The following is a 22,777-nucleotide window of genomic DNA, read 5'->3' as shown; positions in this document are numbered from 1 at the left end:
TTCAAACATGAAGGAAAAGTTCCTGTAGCAAAAGGTAGGTTACATAGGTGGGTTAAGGGCTCAGTAATCAAGTCTCCACACTTCTTTATAATGAAATCAGGTATATCATCTATACCGGCAGATTTCGAATTGCTTTGCTTATTAAAGTCTACATTTAGGTATCCACATATAAAAACTGTTTTTTGATTTGTTACTACTTTATTTAGTAAAGTATCAAGCCGAGTATTGAATTTTTTTTAGGTGGGTCTCTGGAGATCTATATAAACATATTAGATTAGATTAATACTAGTTCCATGGATCATGAATACGATATTTCGTAATGATGTGGAACGAGTCGAATTTTCTAATACATGACATAATTAGGTTAATTTAACAACATACTTAAGTTAATATAACAACTTTATTTTTTTGTGTTTTTTGTTTTTCTTTTTTATTTTTTAATTTTTTTTTCTTAATTTATATCTAAAAATTCCTCTATGGAGTAGAAGGAGTTGTCATTCAGAAATTCTTTAAATTTCTTCTTAAATACTTGTTGGTTATCTGTCAGACTTTTGATACTATTTGGTAAGTGACCAAAGACTTTAGTGCCAGTATAATTCACCCCTTTCTGTGCCAAAGTTAGATTTAATCTTGAATAGTGAAGATCATCCTTTCTCCTAGTATTGTAGTTATGCACACTGCTATTACTTTTGAATTGGGTTTGCTTGTTAATAACAAATTTCATAAGAGTATATATACTGAGAAGCTACTGTGAATATCCCTAGATCCTTAAATAAATGTCTGCAGGATGATCTTGGGTGGACTCCAGCTATTATTCTGATTACACACTTTTGTGCAATAAATACGTTATTCCTCAGTGATGAATTCCCCCAAAATATGATGCCATATGAAAGCAATGAGTGAAAATAGGCGTAGTAAGCTAATTTACTAAGATGTTTATCACCAAAATTTGCAATGACCCTTATTGCATAAGTAGCTGAACTCAAACGTTTCAGCAGATCATCAATGTGTTTCTTCCAATTTAATCTCTCATCAATGGACACACCTAAAAATTTGGAATATTCTACCTTAGCTATATGCTTCTGATTAAGGTCTATATTTATTAATGGCGTCATACCATTCCCTGTACGGAACTGTATGTACTGTGTCTTATCAAAATTCAGTGAGAGTCCGTTTACAAGGAACCACTTAGTAATTTTCTGAAAGACAGTATTGACAATTTCATCAGTTAATTCTTGTTTCTCAGGTGTGATTACTATACTTGTATCATCAGCAAAGAGAACTAACTTTGCCTCTTCATGAATATAGAATGGCAAGTCATTAATATATAATAAGAACAACAAAGGACCCAAGACTGACCCTTGTGGAACCCCATGCTTGATAGTTCCCAGTTTGAGGAATGTGCTGATCTTTGCATGTTACGAGAACTACTTATTTCAACTTTCTGCACTCTTCCAGTTAGGTACGAATTAAACCATTTGTGCACTGTCCCACTCATGCCACAATACTTGAGCTTGTCTAGCAGAATTTCATGATTTACACAATCAAAAGCCTTTGAGAGATCACAAAAAATCCCAATGGGTGGTGTTCGGTTATTCAGATCATTCAAAATTTGACTGGTGAAAGCATATATGGCATTTTCTGTTGAAAAACCTTTCTGGAAACCAAACTGACATTTTGTTAGTACTTCATTTTTACAGATATGTGAAGCTACTCTTGAATACATTACTTTCTCAAAAATTTTGGATAAAGCTGTTAGAAGGGAGATTGGACGGTAATTGTTGACATCAGATCTATCCCCCTTTTTATGCAAAGGTATAACAATAGCATATTTCAGTCTATCAGGGAAAATGCCCTGTTCCAGAGAGCTATTACACAGGTGGCTGAGAATCCTTATCTGTTGAGAACAAGCTTTTAGTATTTTGCTGGAAATGCCATCAATTCCATGTGAGTTTTTGCTTTTAAGCAAGTTTATTATTTTCCTAATTTAAGAGGGAGAAGTGGGTGAGATTTCAATTGTATCAAATTGCATAGGTATGGCCTCTTCCATTAACAGCCTAGCATCTTCTAATGAACACCTGGATCCTACTATATCCATAACATTCAGAAAATGATTATTAAAAATATTTTCAACTTCTGACTTTTTGTTCGTAAAGTTTTCATTCAATTTGATGGTAATACTGTCTTCCTCTGCTCTTGGTTGACCTGTTTCTCATTTAATAATATTCCAAATTGTTTTAATTTTATTATCAGAGTTGCTGATTTCAGACATGATACACATACTTCTGGATTTTTTAATAACTTTTCTTAATATAACACAGTAGTTTTTATAATTTTTGATAGTTTCTGGGTCACTACTCTTTCTTGCTGTCAGATACATTTCCCTTTTCCGGTTACAAGATATTTTTATACCCTTAGTAAGCCATGGTTTGTTACAAGGTTTCTTACGAGTATATTTAACTATTTTCTTGGGGAAGCAGTTTTCAAATGCATTTGCAAAAATGTCATGAAATAAATTATATTTTAAATTGGCATCAGGTTCACGGTACACCTCATCCCAGTCTAACTGCTGTAGGCTTTCCCTGAAATTTGCAATTGTTAAATCGTTGACTGAACGTACTACTTTGGAGGACTGTTTAGTATTGCTGAATGGAGCTATGTCATATATTGTAACTAGCTGTGCACCATGATCAGAAAGACCATTCTCAACAGGCTGAGCATTTATCTGGTTAAACTTATCTTGGTCTATAAAGAAGTTATCTACCAGTGAGCTGCTATCCTTTACTAACCGAGTAGGAAAATCAATAACTGGTGTCAAATTGAAAGAACCGAGTAATACTTCAAGGTCATTTTTCCTATTACCCTCTTTCAGAGAATCTAGATTGAAGTCCCCACAAATAATAATTTGCTTCCCCCTGTCTGACAGACAGCACAACAAGGAGTCCACATTTTTCAGAAATAGATGAAAATTTCCTGATGAGAACCTATATACAGTTACAATTATAAATGTGCCTTTATTTAATTTAAGCTCACAGGCACATGCTTCTGTATGTTTCTCTACACAAAACTTTTTTGTTTCCATACTTTTTGCACAATGATAACTTTTGACATATATGGCAACTCCTCCTTTCTCCATATTTTTTCTCATTACATGTGCAGAGAGCTTATATCCACTTACATTTACCTTATCCATATCAGTAACAATGTGATGCTCAGACAGGCATAGTATATCTATTTCATTCTCAGCTTCTAAATCTTCTAAACAAATCAGAAGCTCATCTACTTTATTCTTTAAACTCCCAATATTTTGATGAAATATATTTACATTATTTTTAATTATACTTTTATGAGAACCTTTCCTTATTCTAACATTTGCAGTACTCTCCTGTCCGAGTTTCTCATTGTGCTTAGGCCTAGTTCCTATACCAGTGGTCACATGGTGTTCAGAGAGGCAGATTATGTCAACTGGGTTGGGTGACTTTAATTCATCAGTGCAATTACCTAGGACTGAGATACAACTTGGAGATAAAATTTCTGGTGATTGGTGAAAATTTATAATTGATAGCTGTGATTGGTGATCAAATGTGCTAGAATTGTGCTGTTTAATTCCTTTCCTAAACTGAAGATTTGTTTCAATCCTGACCTCTCGTAGAACTTGACATCTTTCTGTCTTACCTATCCTAAAAAAGGTGCTGCTCCAACACCTGTAACCACTGGTATTTTACCATTCATGGCAGTGCCTCCCCCCCTTAAATTTCCTGCTATTACCCCAGCCAATTTCCCCTTCCCTTTCCTGTTGAGATGTAGGCCGTGCCTGGTATAGTCCCACCTACTGAGATAATCAACAGGAACCACACCAATATGAGCCCCCGCACCCGACCCAAGCAGCCGTTCCAACTCCAAATTAACTCTCCCAACAGAAGAGTTCAAATGAGGCCGGTCATGGCGTCTCAGGACAGATACAAATTCAACATTGGTGTGTCTCGATGCCGACGCAATCTTTACCAGGTCACACACTATACTGTACCCAGGATCTCTGTCGATGCTGTTCCCTGGCCCTCCCACAATAACCACGGTGTCTTCCCTGGTAAATCCTTTACAGAGTGAACCTAAATCCTCTGTCACCTGATCCAGACTAGCACTTGGTTTGAAAAAATTTGTGACCTGGTATTCTGGTCCTAATTCCACCTGCAGAAGTTGGCCTACACCTCTGGCATGAGAACTGCCTAACAACAAAACTTTCTTCCTTTTCGATGACTTTCCTACATTCTTTTTCAATTTCCTATTGAAAGTTTGTTGTGTCCTGTCTACACCTACCTCTGCTTGAGGCTCATCAGCTTCTAACTGAAGCAACAGGTCAAACTTATTTTTGACATTCACCACAAAACTGTCAGACTTAGTTCTAGGCCTGTTCCTTCTGCTACCTGTTGCCACTTCCCACCTCTCTTTGCCCTTCTCCCTCCTTAACCTGTCCAGATCTTCCCTAGCCTGATCTAGCTCAGCCTGAAGGGCAGCAATTTTCCCCTCCTGTTCCACTATCTTCCTATCTCTGCTGCAAACCTACGTAACCACTGATGAGACTGATCCACTTTCCCAACATCCACACCACTGCAGTCCCCCCAGTGAAAAAAACTACTACATCCATCACACCAAACCCCGGAACTAACAATTCTATGGCAAGTCAGGCACTTCTCACTCATGACAAAAATTAACAACTTGAATGCTGGAATATCTACGCCTGATATTTCAAAATCTTTCTCAGTGTTTAAGGATTCAACATTGTCTAAGTTATTGAATTCGATATCTTTCTTTATGTATATGCCGTGCCCTCCACGTGTAAACCAATTTCTACGTTTGTGCTGCTAACACATAATCCGTTATTTTCACTGTCTTTAACTCATTTTTTTTCAGCCAGTGTTCAGTTAAGCACAGTATATTAACGTATCTTCACTTGGTAGCAAGATTTCAAGCTCTCTTACTTTATTCCTAAGTGACTGTATATTCTGATGAAGTAGCACAAAGTCATCCTGCTATTTGGGATGTGAAAAGGGATGATTATAGCAACAAAGTGATGAAAATGAATTTGGGCAAGAAATTATAACAAAGTTTGTGCCTGATTTCAATTAGAAGGACATGGCTGAGGAAAAAAATAAATAAATTGTTAAGTTGTATGTTCTTGTTTTAAATTTAATACCTTATTTTTTCAGACCATAAAAGGCTAGCAAAACCTAGTTGCTACTCCTGTACGAGTCCATTTCAGTAACTAATCACTTAGCAACACCTGCGGTGTTGGACACCAGTGATTCAGGAGTGTTCATCACAGTCACGGGTGACCATCAGTGGCGACCGCCACCAGTGTCCCAGTGTGTGCAAATCATGTTTTATGTTATGTTGCCTGAAGCAAAAACAAATGAAATGATTGTATGGCATTTATTGGTCGGGATATCCCCTTACGGGTTCAGCCGCCGTATTGCAAGTCTTTTTAGTTGACGCCCCTTGCATGGAAGCCAGTAACGCTACCGCTGCTCTACACAGGCGGCAAGTTGTATGTAAATCATACAACATTGTACAACAAGCACCAAATGAATGAGGTAGTGCAGCTGTCAGAGACTGGCCTCATATTCACGAGGATGGAGGCTGCTCTGTATGTCCATCTCAATTTAGGTTTCCCTATATCCTTTCACGCAAATTCCGGGATGGATCCTTCATCAAGGCTACAGCAAACCAGCTATTCTGTTCTCTTAAACAATACTTGTAATTTCTGTGCCTATGTATATTTTGAACCAATGATGATCATTTTATTACCATGACAATTCCTATATCATTGTGATTGTCCTTGGATGAATAAATAAATTATGCTCTGTCCTCTGCACAGTACAGATGCAAATGGGATTACATACTTTTTGAATAATTTCTCCACTTTCTACACCACAAATATTAAGAACATAATTTACTAAGTACAAAATTAGGAAAGGTGGACCTACTCTGCTTACTTAATATGGAAATTTGGTAGGTATTACCTTGCATGACAGCACCCCATGCTTTTGTTAACACACTCCACTCCAGTTTTCTGAAGTGGACTATCACCGAGAACAGTGAATCAAAATGGTCTAGGACGAACAGCATACCAACATCGTGCATGGCTTCCCGGCATTCTGGAATAGGCGATAGATCTTGTAAGTATAAGAAACTGTGCGTGCAGTGTAAAATATAAATAAACCAGCTATATGTTAAATTATTACAGTGGCTTCAAAAAACATGTTTTCTGTCATTAAAATTAAAATGAATTATATATTTCGCTACTGTATACATAAGATACTTCACCCATTACGATTTGTTTATATTTTTCAACAATGGGCCCTTGAGAGTACATAATTGGAAAGCATACACCTAGTCTCAGGCTATACGAGCCGGAAGAATGGATTTGCAGAAGTCACTGTCGATACGATGTATTGTATTAGCACATAAACACAGCACAATTTCTTCTTATAACTCTCAAACATACATGTATGTAGCAGACATTCCTAGGTTCGTAGTTTGAAATAACAGCATCGTAATGGGCACGCACGTATAATGCACCACTAAATATGATGTCAATTTGGCATCACTCCATGAGGCATGAACTAACCAGCAAGTTTTCCTGGCAAATCTCCGATACCAAGAACAGTTTCAACAGTATATCTTCCTGCGTTTTTCCAACGATCACTTGTAAGGTCATCTGCTGAAGAAGGAATATGAAATTCTGGTATACACTGTTCATCCATGATAATATAGATAAAAGTTTAGTACACGCCTGCCAAAAAGCTTGAAACACTATGAACAAGCTCACAAGCCGATTCCCGCCAAAACATTCGCGTTTCGAACTTGACAACCAGAGAGTGTACATATCAATGTCTTACACCATAGATCATGTATAGTCTATAGGAATTTATTTAAAGCAGACATAATGTCAGTGATTTTGTTGGGGATTTGTGAACAAGCACTTACGAGCGTACGTAGTGGCGCACAAGATATGATGTGCAGAGTGCATTAGACTCTGTGGAATATACATGTTACGTGTTTGTTGATGGGCAACGTAATATATTTGCGTAGCCAAATGTATTAATATGTGTTGTGCGAATAAAGCAAAAGCTTGTTTTGTCCCTTAAATAGTTGTTACTTGTCATTTAGAAGCGTTAATTAGCATAAACGACAACAGGTTATGGGCCTAGCTACTGGATTAAAGCGAAGTGATAACCTTTAAGGTGACTTGTACTTGCGCAAAAAGTGCGTGGAAGTTTGTATAAAGTTGGATTCTGTACGCTATACACAGAAGAAAAATAAGTGTAAAATGAGTACAACACAAATACCGCAAATAGAGCGGCTTGTAGGGCGCGAAAATTACGCGACCTGGAAATTTTCCGTTGAAGTGTATTTGCACTTGGATGACTTACGGGACGTCGTAAACGGTAAATTGGAACCTACGGAATCAAGTTTTGCTACTAAGGATCGGAAGGCGAAATCAAATCTAATCCTTTTGATTAATCCAGTGAATTATGTTCATATTGAAAATGCTGCATCAGTAAAGGAGGTATGGGGCAAACTGAAAAACGCATTTGACGATGGTGGTTTAATCAGAAAAGTAGGATTACCTCGTGAGCTGATAACCATAAGATTGAGTAAGTGTAAAAGCATAGATGAATATGTGAATAAAATAATTTCAATCTCCAATCGTCTGAGGAATATTGGTTTCAAAATTGCGAATGAATGGATTGGAACTTTATTGTTATCTGGACTACCAGAGATATATTCGCCAATGATTATGGATTTGGAAAGTTCGGGAATACCAATTACAGCGGATAGTGTTAAAGTAAAGATTCTACAGGACGTGAAGAATCAACCAGATTCTAATGTTTGAGAAAAAGAAACAGCGTCGGCTTTATACTATAAGTACAAGAAGAAGAAGCCAATAAGATGTTTCAGATTCCAGAAAATTGTACATGTTGCTTCACAGTGTAACGAAAAGTTAAGCATAAAAGAAAAGAAGCATGTTAATTCTAGTAGTCCTGGGAGAAAGACTACCCATAAAGGTGAGGCATTTTCTGTTTTTTACTCTATTAATGAAGTGAGCGATGATCATGCAGAATGGTTCCTAGATTCAGGAGCATCTGTGCACATTATCAAAGCTCCGTCAGGTTTGCATGATGTCCAGTCAAGGACTGACATTGGAATTTACACAGTTGATGGATCTAAGTTAAGGTGTGAACTCGCAGGAAAAGTGGATCTTAATTTGCTTCTGAATGGGGAAAAGGAAATTGTTACTGCTCATGGTGTACATTATGTAAAGAATATAGCAACTAATTTGTTGTCAGTAATCGAAACAGTAAAGAAGTGTAATAAAGTTTTCTTCGATATAGAGGGAGCCAAAGTGATAGATTCTTGTGGTGATATTGTAGCTACTGCAAATAATGAAAGAGGTATTTACAAAGTTGTTACTTGTCATTTAGGTGTGCTAATCTGCATAAACTACAACAGATTTGATAAAAATTATTACTGCTGTAACGTGTTAATGTGTGCATCTTATCAGATGTGTAACTTCATTTTTTTCTTTTTCTAGGTACCTTGCAGTGAAAGCGAATGGAAGAAGACAGAGCAGGGATTTGAATCAAGATGTAATTTTCTAGGGTACACTGAAGCTGTAGATGACAAGCACCTGATGATAAAGTGTCCAAGAAAAGCAGGCTGCACATTTTTCAGTTACAAAAGAACTTTCAGGATCACCTTAGCGTCACTGGTTAACATTAACTACTGTTTCCAACACGCAAACAAGAACCGATGGTTGTTTGCTCTCTCGCTCTCTGTTGAACACAGAGATATGGGGTAATACCTCACTCATACCAAAAACGTCAGCGATCGTGAGGGACGAAATCTTCCCTGTAAAACCTTCTGTGATGAAGCCATACCCAAGAAATGGGTCGTTAAGTTAAGGCAAGACCACCTGTAGGTGGTCTTGGTTAAGGCTGTACCGAATGAAACGATATGCCTTCTAAAATATCTGCATATATCATCTCTTCCCAGAGAAATCGTTGCACATGGGACAGAAATGTGCGCAGATATGACACATGAGCAAACCTGAAACTTGGAATTGGAGATTTGATCAAATTTCCAGAAATATGTGGATGTAAGTCATTCCACCGCAGTGAAATAGTAGCATGTCGACAGCAGATAGCCGCAGGTCTGTCATGTGCAGCGTGTTTGTTCAGTCTATTATATTTCTCGGCCTTGCGTGTTCCCAGAAGATTAGAATCTGACTTAAGCATATTCCTTGGAAACGTAATCCATGCCTATAGCCTAAGGTGTATTCAGTGCTTTTTAAAATCCTTGATGTATGTCAGGAGAGTTCATTGACGGATTTCCTGAAATATATGTGAGTCACACATTTGTGAAAAGTTGTTTGTTAGTCAGACAGTTACTTGTTTCATATATCAAATTCAGATAAACGTTATGGTGTGGATGGTGTCAACAGAACACACACAGAACACTTATATGCACCTAAATAAATAAAAACGTAATGGTGCAAGCTAGTCTTTCATAGATTCTTTTAATGACTGCTTAAATTTACTCAAAAATTCCTCTGTGATGTAGAAGTCATTGTTGAAGAGAAACCTCTTTAATCACTAGCTCTTTATTCACATGAAGTGTTGAGTGGTATTGACAAAGGATTTCAGATCGATTCCATATTTCTGGATTTTCGGAAGGCTTTAGACACTGTACGACACAAGAGGCTCGTAGTGAAATTGCATTCTTATGCAATATCGTCTCAGTTATGTGACTGGATTTGTGATTTCACAGTTTGTAGTAATTGATGAAAAGTCATCGAGTTAAACAAAAGTGACTTCTGGCGTTCACCAAGGTAGTGTTACAGGCCCTTTGCTGTTCCTTATCTATATAAACGATTTGGGCGACAAACTGAGCAGCCATATTAGGTTGTTTGCAGATGATTCTGTCTTTCATAGACTAATAAAGTCATGAGAAGATCAAAACAAATTGCAAAACGATTCAGAAAAGATATCTGAATGGTGCGAAAATTGGCAGTTGACTCTAAGTAACGAAAAGCGTGAGGTCATCTACGTGAGTGCTAAAAGGAATTCGTTAAACTTCAGTTACACGATAAATCAGTCAAATCTAAAGGTCATAAATTCAACTAAATACTTAGGTATTACAATTATGAATAACTTAAATTGGAAGGAACACACAGAAAACGTTGTGGGGAAGACTAACCAAAGACTGCGTTTTATTGGCAGGACACTTAGAATATGTAATAGATCTACTAAGGAGACTGCCTACACTACACATGTCCGTCCTCTTTTAGAATACTGCAGTGCAGTGTGGGTTCCTTACCAGATAGGACTGATGGAGAACATGGAAAAAGTTCAAAGAAGGGCAGCACGTTTTGTATTATCACGAAATATGGGAGAGAGTGTCACTGAAGTGATACAGGATTTGGGCTGGACATCATTAAAAAAAGACGTTTTTCGTTCCATCGGAATCTTCTCGCGAAATTCCAATCACCAACTCTCTCCTCCGGATGCGAAAATATTTTGTTGATACCGACCTACATAGGGAGAAACGATTATCACGATAAAATAAGGGAAATCAGAGCTCATATGGAAGGATGTAGGTGTTCACTCTTTCTGCGCACTATACGAGATTGGAATAACAGAGAATTCTGAAGGTGGTTAATTGAACCCTCTGCCAGGCACTTAAATGTGTTTTGCAGAGTATCCATGTAGATGTAGATGTAGAATCTATATTTGAAAACATTTCTATCCATGGGTAGAATATCAAAAAGATTTATAGATGTGTATTTGGCCCCTTTCTGTGCCATGGTTAACATCATTTAAGGGTAACAAAGATATTTTTTCCTTCAAGTGTTGTATTTGTGAATATCTCGGTCAGTCTCGAGCTTAGATGGGTTGTTGATAACTAGTTTCACAAATAGATAAAAGTGCTCAAAGCTGTGGTTAATATTCCCAGCTGTTTAAAGAGATATCTGCAAGATGTACATGTGCGATCTCCACATATAAGTCTAATTACTTTCTTTATTGAAATGAATGCTTGTTGCTTCAGTGAGGAGTTACCCCAGAATATTATGCCATACAAATACAAACACAAACGTTTCATATCACCTATGAGTATACTGACATGAATCAGTGTCATCCATGCCAGAAATAATCTGAGAGTGTATTATGACCTCTCCAAACAAAAAAATAATGAGGCCTACAACACACTGTATAAAATAAAAAAGAAAGAGTACTGTAGTTTTATCAGAGAAACTAAAGCATCATTCATCAGGATGTCTATAGATAAGGGAAAGAACTACTCAAAAGGTTTATGGTCGTTCATTAATGGAGAGAGAGGAAAAGTAACAAACCGGGCAGAGGACATCTGCCCACTGATGAGTGGGAAAAGCAATGCAAACCCTCTAGAAGTAGCCAATACTTTTAACAGATATTATATTACTGTAGCAGACGAATTAATAAGTCAAAATAAAACAAATGCAGTAAGTAAATTGTCAAACCCCCCACATACAAATCATACTATGGTTTTCACACCTACAACAGATGCAGAAGTGTCAAACCTAATAAAACAACTTAAAATTAAACACTCTTCTGGCTTGGATGGTGTTACATCACATCTCATAAAGGAATGCAGAGAATGTATATTAAAACCATTGACACACATGCTGAATGCTGCGATAGAAGAAGGTATACTTCCAGATTCACTGAAAGTAAGTAAAGTGAAGCCAATATTTAAGAAATGGAACAGGGATGAATAAGGAAATTACAGGCCAATATCATTGATCTCAACATTTGCTAAAATCTATGAAATGATAATAAAGAATAGAATTGTAAGTTTTATAACAAAGTACAGTATACTGCATTCATCACAACATGGTTTCAGAGAAGGGAAGTCAACAAAAACAGCATCAACAGATATAATTGAGCACATTCTTAATTTACTTGACAGGCAACAAAAGACTTGTGGGATTTTTATGGACCTATCTAAGGCATTTGATTGTGTGAACCACTCAAAATTAATGATGAAATTATATCAGTATGGAATTAGAGGAAAATGCTATGGCATACTTAAATCATACATTACAAATAGGAAACATTGCACAGAAATCAGACATACTAGTGGGGGAAATATAACAAACTACATATCAGAATTACAAACAGTTAAACACAGTGTGCCGCAAGGGTCTGTGTTTGGGCCAATACTATTTATACTCTACGTAAATGACTTCCCTAGCTACATAAATCAGAAACTTATAATGTATGCTGATGACACAACAATCATTTGCACAGCTGACACAAAGGAGGAGCTTGAGAAGGAAGCACTCCTGACTATTGAAAATGCAACTAAATATTTAACACAAAACAACCTGTTTATGAATCAGTCTAAAACAATGAATGTAGTATTTCAGACCAAGCATAGTGAAAATTATAATATAAATGTTAATATAAATGGAAAGACTATTAAAGAAGTAACCAGCACAAATTTTCTAGGAACTATAATAGACAAACATTTGGCATGGGGGGAGCACATAGATGCACTGTGTAAAAAGATAAACAAACAGATCTTCATCATGCATGAAACAGCTAAGACTGTGGATGATAAAGTCCTCAGATCAATGTATTATGGACTTGTCTTCCCACATTTGTCTTATTCAGTTCATATATGGGGAAATGCACAAGCTGGGTACCTAAAAAGAATATTCACAATTCAGAAAAGGGCAGTGAGATGCATTGCAAAAATACCACCAAGACAGACCTGTAGGCAAGCTTTTGTACACTATAATATTATGACAGTATATTCACTGTATATATACCAAAGGATAATGGTGGTAAGGTCAAGTGATAAACACCTCCTAAATAAAGATGTACACAAACACGGTACAAGAGGAAATGAAAATTACTACATGATAAACAGAAATCTAAAACTGTCTATGACTGCCCCAGAAGAAGCAGGCAAAAGGTTTTTTTAACAAACTCCCCAAAATCATTAAAAAAGAAACAGATCTAAAATGTTTTAAAAATCATTTGAAACTATATCTCACAGAGAAATGTATATACAGTTTGAGTGAATAATAAGATGATGTTTAAATATATCATTACTGAAATGTACCTGTAAAAATTATCATTTCTGTGTGTTTTTTTGATTTGCGTGTACGTATAATGTGAAACATGTAAAACCTTTGTATGATTATGGACTATTTCTGTTTAATCATTTGTTTCATTTATATATATATTGAAATCAAGTTTGATGTTAATAGGCTATTGTATGACACACCCAATACTCTCAGCTGGATTTTCAGCTGGAGTCCATGGGCAAAGAATAAATAAATAAATAAATAAATAAAAAAGTTAATACAATAATAATAATATATGCCTGGGAAAATGTCATTAACTTTAAGAAAATAATCCAGGATAGATACTCTACATATTTAAATAAATGCCAATAAAAAAAGTTTCCTAATAGAGCAAATACAATATAAATGAACTATATAATTAAATAAATGACTATGATAGTAAGTAATAAAACAAATAATTAACAATAGGTATATGAAACAGAAATAATATTGTTACACAGTGTAGCATATCTAAAATTTGTAGTTAATTGTTAATTCACATAAGGAATGCAGGTCATTTGACATACACTCAAGGAACTGTTGAGCAGAGAAAATTACTTTACTTTTCATCCATCTTGAAAGACCAGTTTTAAATTTATTTACTAGCACTATGTAGGCCACTTCACTTTTTGAAGTAGACAGGACCAAGATATTTGTAACTGTTATAGAACATTAATTGTATGTCCACTTCATGTATTATGGCCACAAACTGCCCTCCTTAGGTGAAATTTACTTAGATTCTCCTTAACAAAGACAACATAATTGTAAATATACAGGCTAGGCACTGTCATTATATTTTGTTTCTTAAAATAATCCGACATGATTCATATGGGCTAAGTTCTGCAGTGTACCTTACAGCATTCTTTTGTCATTTAAACACTTAGTTTGAGTCTACAGAATTCTCCCATAATAGTATCCCATAACTCAGGTGGGAATGGAAGCATGCAAAATATGCAAAGCTTAATGGAAAGTCTTTACTGACACTTCTCCTCAGCACGTACAGCAGATAGATGACATGTGCTTATCTACCACATAATTTCCCTACATGAGCATCCCAGCTAAGCTTTTGATCTATGTGAAATCGTAATACTTCAACTGTTTTGTTATCATGAGTGGGAGTATTCAGACTGAACACAGTATATCCAGTTTTACTATCATTCTTCTGCAGTACTTTTGCCTCAGCCTACAAGTAGTATATATCTCCATTGCAACTGCCTTGCTGTGTTGCACATTTTCAAGTTTGTTACCCCATGTGATGAGCATCACATGGTACAACTTTGGATAAATCATTTATGTAAATGATGAAAAGGGAACATCCAAGAACAGACTTTTGAGGTACAACCTTTACAAACGAAAGACATTCTGTCATTTGATTATTTACCTTTAGTAACTGTTTTCTATTGCCCAAGTAAGACTGTGTTAGGCATAGATCATTGTGCCTTCACTCCATAGTGGTAGAGTTTTTTATGAGAATATTGTGGGTGACCATATCAGATGTTTTCCTGAGGTTCAACAGTGTTGCAGAGATAACATCTTTATTTTCAAAACACATGTACATTGTTGCTACCATACTCTCAATTGCTTTGACTGTAGAAGGACTGGATCTGAAACCCTACCGTGAGGAGGTAAGTACATCATTATGTTCAAAATATTGACTCATCCATTTATGCATGCTGTATTCTATTATTTTTGATATTCTGGATATGTGTGATATAGGTCTATAGTTATCTGGATGTGCTATATCTACTTCCTTAAGTACTGGTTTAACTACATATATTTTTAAATGTTCCAAATAAATATCTTCATTTAAAATTTTATCGATTATTTTAGTCAACTGCATTACAATTTGATTTCTGGTATAATTAATAATGTATTATGAGAGGCCATAGAAATCCTCTGCTCTATAATTACAGAGTTTAGCTATTGATTCATTGACCATATTCTCAGTTACACAAGTCCAGCAAAAGCTGTTTGTCTACTTACCGTTCATTTCTGGCAGCAGTGCCCCTTCTTTACTCACATCCTCTAAGATGATATCATCTGACTGAGTACTGACAAAATGTGCATTTAGAATATCAGGTGGAATTTGTATCTGGTGTATTTTATCATCACACTTTATTTCAGTTTTAATAATGTCCAATACTGTTTCGCATTTATTCACTGGGTTCAGTATATATGTATCATTTGCTTTGCACTCTGATGTCTAGAAAACTTTTTCACGTTCATATACATTTCCTTGTCAGTGTTATTATGCTTAGACCTATCATGATAGAGGAGCATTGTGATTCTTATTCTGCTTAGATGTGGGGTGTGCTACTATTTTAGATTTTGCAGTTTGATGTAGTGATTCGACTTTGATATTTTCTTGTAGTATTTAGGACAAGATGCTTCAAAATGTTCAATGAACAGCTTTAAAATATTTTGGTACATTAATTTGCATCTGCAGTGATTATTATTTTATCCTGTTGTATTTTATTCAATTTACTTATCAACTTGTTTGGCTCTGATTCATTAATTGGTCTAATAATTTTCCTATGTTCTGTGGATGTTCAGATATATTACTGTTAAGAGATTAGCTGAGCCATAGTCCCTCACAATCAGAAATACATAGTTTGATTGTGTCAAATTCTGTTTTGGTTAGATGAAAATTACATATTATATTATCTAGACATGCTTCCTGCATCCGTTTGTCATTAATGCAACAAAAGTTAAGGGATCTTAATGTATTTAGCAAATTATCAACATTTCTGTTCTCAAACCTAATATGTGTATTGATACCAACAATTGCTATTATTCTGTAATCTTTGTGTTTGAGTAGCAAGAGTATTAGTTTCTTTAGAAGCTCCACAAAGAAGTCTTGATTGTGTTTTGGGGGCAGTGTACTGAAGCTACTACAATTTCCTGTTTTGGCAATGTTATGGCTACATCTTCAATTTTGCTGCTATGCACAATCCACTTACATCTACAACTTCATAGATTAAATTTACATTATTTTAAGGGAAAGCAGAAAGGTGGAAGGAGTATACAGAGGGTCTCTGCAAGGGCGATGCACCTGAGGACAATATTAGGGAAATGGAAGAAGGTATAGATGAAGGTGAAATGGCAGCTATGATACTGTGTGAAGAATTTGACAGAGCACTGAAAGTCGAAACAAGGCCCTGGGAGTAGATTAAATTGCGTTAGAACTACTGATAGCCTTAGGAAAGCCAGTCATGACAAAACTCTTTTATCTCGTGAGCAAGATGTATGACAGGCGAAATACTCTAAGACTTCAAGAAGAATATAAGAATTCCAAACCCAAAGAAAGCAGGTGCTGACAGGTATGAAAATTCCCGAACTATCAGTTTAATAAGTCATAGCTGCAAAATACTAACACAATTTATTTACAGACAAATGGAAAAACTGGTAGAAGCTGACCTTGGGGAAGATCAGTTTGGATTCTGTAGAAATGTTGGAACATGTAAGGCCATACTGACCCTATAACTTACCGTAGAAGCTGTGCAGGAGAGCTTCTGTAAAGTTTGGAAGGTAAGAGACGAGGTACTGGCAGAAGTACAGCTGTGAGGAGGGGGCGTGAGTTGTGCTTGGGTAGTTCAGTTGGTAGAGCACTTGTCCGTGAAAGGCAATGGTCCCAAGTTCGAGTCTCGGTCTGGCACACAGTTTTAATCTGCCAGGAAGTTTCATATCAGTGCACACTCCGCTGCAGAGTGCAAATCTCATTCTGGAAACAACAATATATGGTTTTCCAGTTGTAGTTTTCATCAATATGCACACTCAAGAACTTACATTTTCTGCTCAGTTTATTATTTCTTGTTGGTATACTAGGTTAATAGGAAGTGGGATATTTTCAACAGTACAAAGCTAGATGAACTGCATTTCTTTGAAAGCTTAAAGCTAGTTAGTTTGTGTAGAACCATTCAACAACTTACAGAAAAATATTATGTACCATTTTCTCTGTTATATTTTCATGCTCAGCATCACAACAGCTCCTTTATCATTTGCAAAGATGACTAATACTACTGTGTGATTCAGATAAAATGACAGAATATTAACATAAAGTTAGAACAGCAGTGGGCCAGTGATCAAACTGTGCGCAACTCCCATTGTAATTTCTCCCAGTGCAAAAGATGTGGCACCCCACTTTATAATACTCCAATAGCACAGGGTAACTTTCTGCTTTCTGTTACTTATGTAAGATCTAAGGCAGGCATCTGCTGAACTATATACACCCACAGCTCACTTTAGGACAGAGATACATTGTGTAGAAGTTTGCTACAAACTAAAGAGGTGATATAATGAACCAATAGTTTTGATACAAAGCCAAACAAATTTCATTGGGTCTATTAAAATTTTTTTATAAAATTATGTAATCTTCATTTCATAGAGTATTTTATTATTTTTATCTCCTACAAATATATTTATCTAAAAATGAAAATACAAAACAATGTGATACTAGACAATAAAAAAATAAACAGATACATAAAAAAATAAGGCATCACATGCACATTTTTATAGTATTATAAAAGAAGTTTAGACATTTATTTAATCTAATGGCAAACATTGACATGAAGAATGACTATGCTGTTATATTCTGTCATCCACACTTTGTGCTTTATCGGACTGATCAGTTTAAAATACTATTGAAAAGTTGTCTGCTTTGGACTACTTCTTGTCTCCTTGCTAGGTAACGACTGCATTATCTCTAGCGAATTTCAAGACGTGTGACCTTCCGGAGCCGCCAACCTAAATCTATGTGATTTATGATTGTGGGGATATCTGAAAGATCGTGTCTATCAAGGACATATGTGGACTCTTAGCGATCTGAAAGATAGCATGTCACTCTGGTTACAGTGGACATGCTGGAAGCAACTGATGTAGCAGGTTGATGAGTTAGGAGATCATACTGATCACATGTTTTAACTTGTGAGCATGTCCAAATAAACGTGACGGAATCACTATTATCATGTGTTTGATCGTTCCTCTCCTTTTCCTGTGACCACACCACGTTCTGGCTTCTTACAGCATCATATTTTCACGTAGTGGTAGAAAGCGGAAGTATTACTTTTTCAGTGTACTCCAAGGGTGCACCTTTTAATAAACATGCCTACCGTGTTTCGGCGTCCCTCGATGTATTCACGCGCAGCACGCACTGCAACACGTGGAACAGCGACAGTTTAATTATAACCTCTCAGCACCCTGGATTTTCGGCAGTATATACTAAAAGTGGTTTTAGCTTAAAATCATTAGCATTAGCATTAGCATTAGCACCAAAGAGCAAAGTTAATCTTTGTTTTCACACGTTATATCCAGATGCAGACTTTTCACATTTCGAAACGCATGTTCTTCCAGGCAGTTCTCCCAACAGAATCCTGTCTCACTTACATTGAAAACTTGCTTAGGTTGGCACCCAATTCTTTCCAAAATGTTGGGATAGTCTTTAGCTATATCATCATCGACCTCTTTCAACAACTTTTTCCAAAATGTTGGGATGGTCATTAGCTGTATCGTCATCTGCACTTGGTCTTCCACTTCTTATTTTTAATTGTGCAAACTGTGGTGATTTTTGATTTTTTCAAAAAAACTTCAGCTTCCTTGAAGTGTTTCGTATTCCACAGATTCATCACTATCCACCCTCTAATTCTTCAAAAATACTTTTAGCTTTTTCTTCGATAGTCATTTGGCTCTTTGGTATAATTCATTGAGTATTGTCTTCAATCTATGTATGTAATATTTTTGTCAATTTTTAGGGTTCCGTGCTTCAATCAATAAAAACAGATCTCTTACAGGATCATTTTGTTGTCTGTTTGTCCATCTGCTAGGACATCTTTTTCTCAGGAACAGGTTGAGATATTACGTTGAAATTCATGTCAAATACCATGGTACCTTGGCGATATGAAAAATTGAAGCTTCTGAGTCAATTCAAACAAAAGATGCGGTCAGTTATGTTACATATTTTGATTCTCGAATATACATTCTTCTAAGTCTGTCTGTATACCCAACTGTATACTCTTCAGAGTGTCACTTATACTCGCACTTGTCCATTTTTTTCTCATTCTGGTGCTTCCCTGTTGACTTAATTTTGATACAACTGAATGTGAAGCTGATAGTGACTATGTTTTGGTTTCTTCTTTTCTATTCTGAAAACTTTGAACAGTGGGCTCCGCCATCTCCAGTGTATTACAAATATAATTAATTCTTCACCAGCGTCTATGTGACATAAAACATTTTGTTTGGTCTCTAGTGTGAAACATAATATCCAGCTTCAAACATTTTAGTGGCATTTTTTCCTGAAAACAAAAGAAAAATTATGTTTGAAAGAAATAGGGAATTTATTAAGTGTATAACGAAAATGCAGTCTTTCTAATTTATGAGTATATGTAACAGATATGCTTACAATTCAACGATGAATTCAAACAGACAAAATAGCAACAAACATGTCTAACAACTGAGTCAAAGGAAAACACTCAAGTGATACCATAATAAATGAAGTGATGAAAAAGACAATACATATAGAGGAGCTGAAACTAAGCAGAGCATCACTTCTGACTGTGTAACAAACTAAACAGGTATCGCCGTTGATCATGCAACAAAATATTGTGGGCCATAAATCAAAGAGGTGCCATAATTTGAAAAGGTCATTATAGGATAATGCAGCATGAAGAGCAACTATACAGTGAGGTATAGATGTATTCCACAAAAACTTAACTTCTCTAGTAGAATATTATGACCAACACAATCAAATGCCTTCGAAAGATCACAGAAGAATCCAACTGGCGATAGTTTATTATTTAAAGATTTTATTATGTGCTCAGTAAATGTATAAAAAGCTTGCTCAGTAGAATGATCATTTTGAAACCCAAAATGTGGTTGCTGAGCATCCCATTACTACACAGGTAACTGACAATTCTGGACTACATCATCTTCCCAAGAATTTTAGAAAATGATGTAAGGAGTGATGTGGCCGATAGTTATCAACATCTGCAGAGATAACGTTTTCATGGAAAGCCTTAACAATGCTAGTTTTCCACCTTTCTAGGAAAATGCTCTGAGTTAATGATGCATTACAGAAGTGACTAAGAACATTACACATTGTAGAGCCATAAGTTTGTAATGTCTTACTGAGATATTAAACACCACATAATCATCTAATTATTAGTCACAATGATCTTCCTTATTTCAGATAGAGATCTAATATAATTTTTAATTCAGTAAATGTATTGCTTCTTCAGTATACTGTTTTGCTCTCTGTTCTGAACGATTTGCTCGAATTTTCTCATTTATTTTTAAGAAGTAGCTATTAAAAATGTCCTGCTATGCGTGAACTTTCTTTTACAATGCTCCTATTCTCTTTAACAGAGCTAATGTCATCTTCTGTGGCTTCTTGCCATGTCTCTCTTTAAATTTTATTTTATTATCTGATCTGCCAACTTCAGACAATATGTCCATGCTACCTGATTTTTTTTTTAAAATGACTTTCATCTATTACAGTATGTTTGTAACAAGACATATTTCTGAGTTATTATTTATTCTGGCTATTTTATTCAAGTCGTTTTTCATTGTGAAGAAACACTGATACCTGTAGTGATTCAAGTTTCATTAAAGATTTGACATTATCACATGTGATTATTGTTGTAGGGAAACCACTTTAAAAAACTGATACAACACATTAAGAAATTTGTTTAAGTGAAAGTTGGCATTAGGCACATTGTAAACTTCGTTCCAGTCAATACATCTGAGGCTTTCTTTAATACTGTTGTGACCAGATGAAACTACAATTGTCCACCCATAACTACAGGTTCTTTGATTGTCCTGGGAGATGGCTCATCAAACTACAACATATGAAATATTAGTTATTTTTATTAAATTAGTGATGAAAAGATTTACTTAGCTTGATACATTCATTTGCCACTAGAATACTTAATAATTTACTACTGTCACTAACTATTGAAGCATCATTTGATGCATCAATCAACAAATTCTTCTCTTGAAGTACAGTGTTCAACATTTCCAAAATTACATTTCTTTCCAAGATTTGAATAACTCTTAACACCTACTTGATGATGTTGACTGCTTCAGAAGAGGTCACAAACCGGGGTAGAGCACTTCCAAGCTCGGCTCTGTACTGATCTCTGTGCAACAGAGCTGTTGTGTTGAGAGAGAGAGTATATCTTCAGTCTCTCCTATATGTCATTGCAGATTGCAGCAAGACATCGCTAATGTCTGTGGTATTGGCGTGCATTGCCAAGTTTGGTGCGGCACTATGATTTCCGGATCATACCACAAATATATTCAGTAGCTCTGTCACTAACCGGCCTCACTGTTTTCTTAGAGTGTTTCTGAACTGTACATGGAGCTAAGTCACGTAATATAATTAACTGCACATCATAATCTGACAATCCATTTATCACCAGATATGCATGTGGTCATTTAGTTTCTGCTTATTGAATGAATATAACGTTTGGAATCACTTTTCTGTCAGATCCCTTCAAAAAATTACTTCAAAATCATCACAAATTAATAATCACTTCTTTCTTTCTAACAGAGAGCACAATAATTTATCTAAGTTTTTTTATAGAAATTTCCCATTTGTAACCTGTATACTGTAACAAGCACAAATATTTCTTTTCCCAAAAGTAACTAATAACTCATAGTATTCATCGAGCTAGAAAAAGCTTTAGACAATCTAAATGCTGCAACATGTTAGAAATTCTGAGGAAAACAGGAGTAACTTAGAAATAATTTACAATGTGCTAGGCAAAGTTAAAGGAAAACATCTTTCACCTTTTAGTAACACACTTTATTTAAACAAACCAAGATTTTGCAATTAAAAGTTTCCCAGATTTTTAAGCAATATAATTTCAATAAAAACAAATAACAATAGCAGCAACCTAACTTAAGATCTTGAGGTCAAGTTCACAGTTATCCAATTCTTAAGCGAAATTTTAACCATCAAATGTACACCTTTTCCGCAATTTAAAACAAAAAGATTTTTTTTAAAAAAGATTCTAAGCTTTTAAGAGAAGACACCCATTTAGGGACCAGTCACACATACAGTCAAGGCAAACTTGAATTATGTACAATTGGCACCATACTTAATAAAATCTTACAACTTCTTTCAGTTGAACAACAAAACTGTTAAAGTTTTAATTATTTGAAAAATATAGCAGAAAAAAATTTGAGAGCCCTGACCAAGGTACACTGGGACAAGCCTTTAACTGCGTATAATCCTTTCATCTGCTTAGTCGCCGTCCCTCTGTTGCCGCAGGTGCGGGCATCCTTCCACCCTGTCAGTCCAGCGTCGTCTTCTACAAGGCGCAGCCCTCATACTGGCGCAACTGGAACACACTAAGGCGTGTGTTGACGGCAGGTTCCATACCACTGGTAGAAAAGTAATTTCAATAAACATACACAGGAGAGAAATACAAGTGCGGTGCAAAACAGCACAGTGCCTCTGTAAAACCATCGTCAATACGGAAATGCCAGGCTACCTGAGGCTCAAAGGCAATGGGAAGAAGCTAAGGCCTGCAACTCGATGCGACCAAATCGAACCAAGACACCACAGAGATGTTACCGAAACCCAGAACGACTAAAGAGCTGGCCGGC

At 35.9% G+C, this 22,777-nt stretch overlaps 1 protein-coding gene across 1 annotated transcript in view; it reads right to left on the bottom strand.

The window, feature by feature from the left end:
- The window catches only part of LOC124624589 (condensin complex subunit 1), a 213,413-nt gene extending 206,555 nt beyond the window's left edge, over positions 1-6,858 (bottom strand). The window contains exons 1-2 of the mRNA XM_047149116.1: positions 6,629-6,858; positions 6,021-6,155 (exon numbers count right to left, since the gene is read on the bottom strand). Of these exons, the coding sequence (XP_047005072.1) occupies positions 6,021-6,155; positions 6,629-6,764 (271 nt within the window). The 5' untranslated portion in view covers positions 6,765-6,858. The remainder of the gene's footprint in view (positions 1-6,020; positions 6,156-6,628) is intronic.
- Positions 6,859-22,777: the final 15,919 nt, after the last annotated feature.

This window comes from Schistocerca americana, chromosome 1, assembly GCF_021461395.2.
Source record: "Schistocerca americana isolate TAMUIC-IGC-003095 chromosome 1, iqSchAmer2.1, whole genome shotgun sequence".
Taxonomy (NCBI): Eukaryota; Metazoa; Arthropoda; class Insecta; order Orthoptera; family Acrididae; genus Schistocerca; species Schistocerca americana.
The sequence above is the reverse complement of the archived record's forward strand: the minus strand, read 5'-3'. Positions and strand labels throughout refer to the sequence as shown.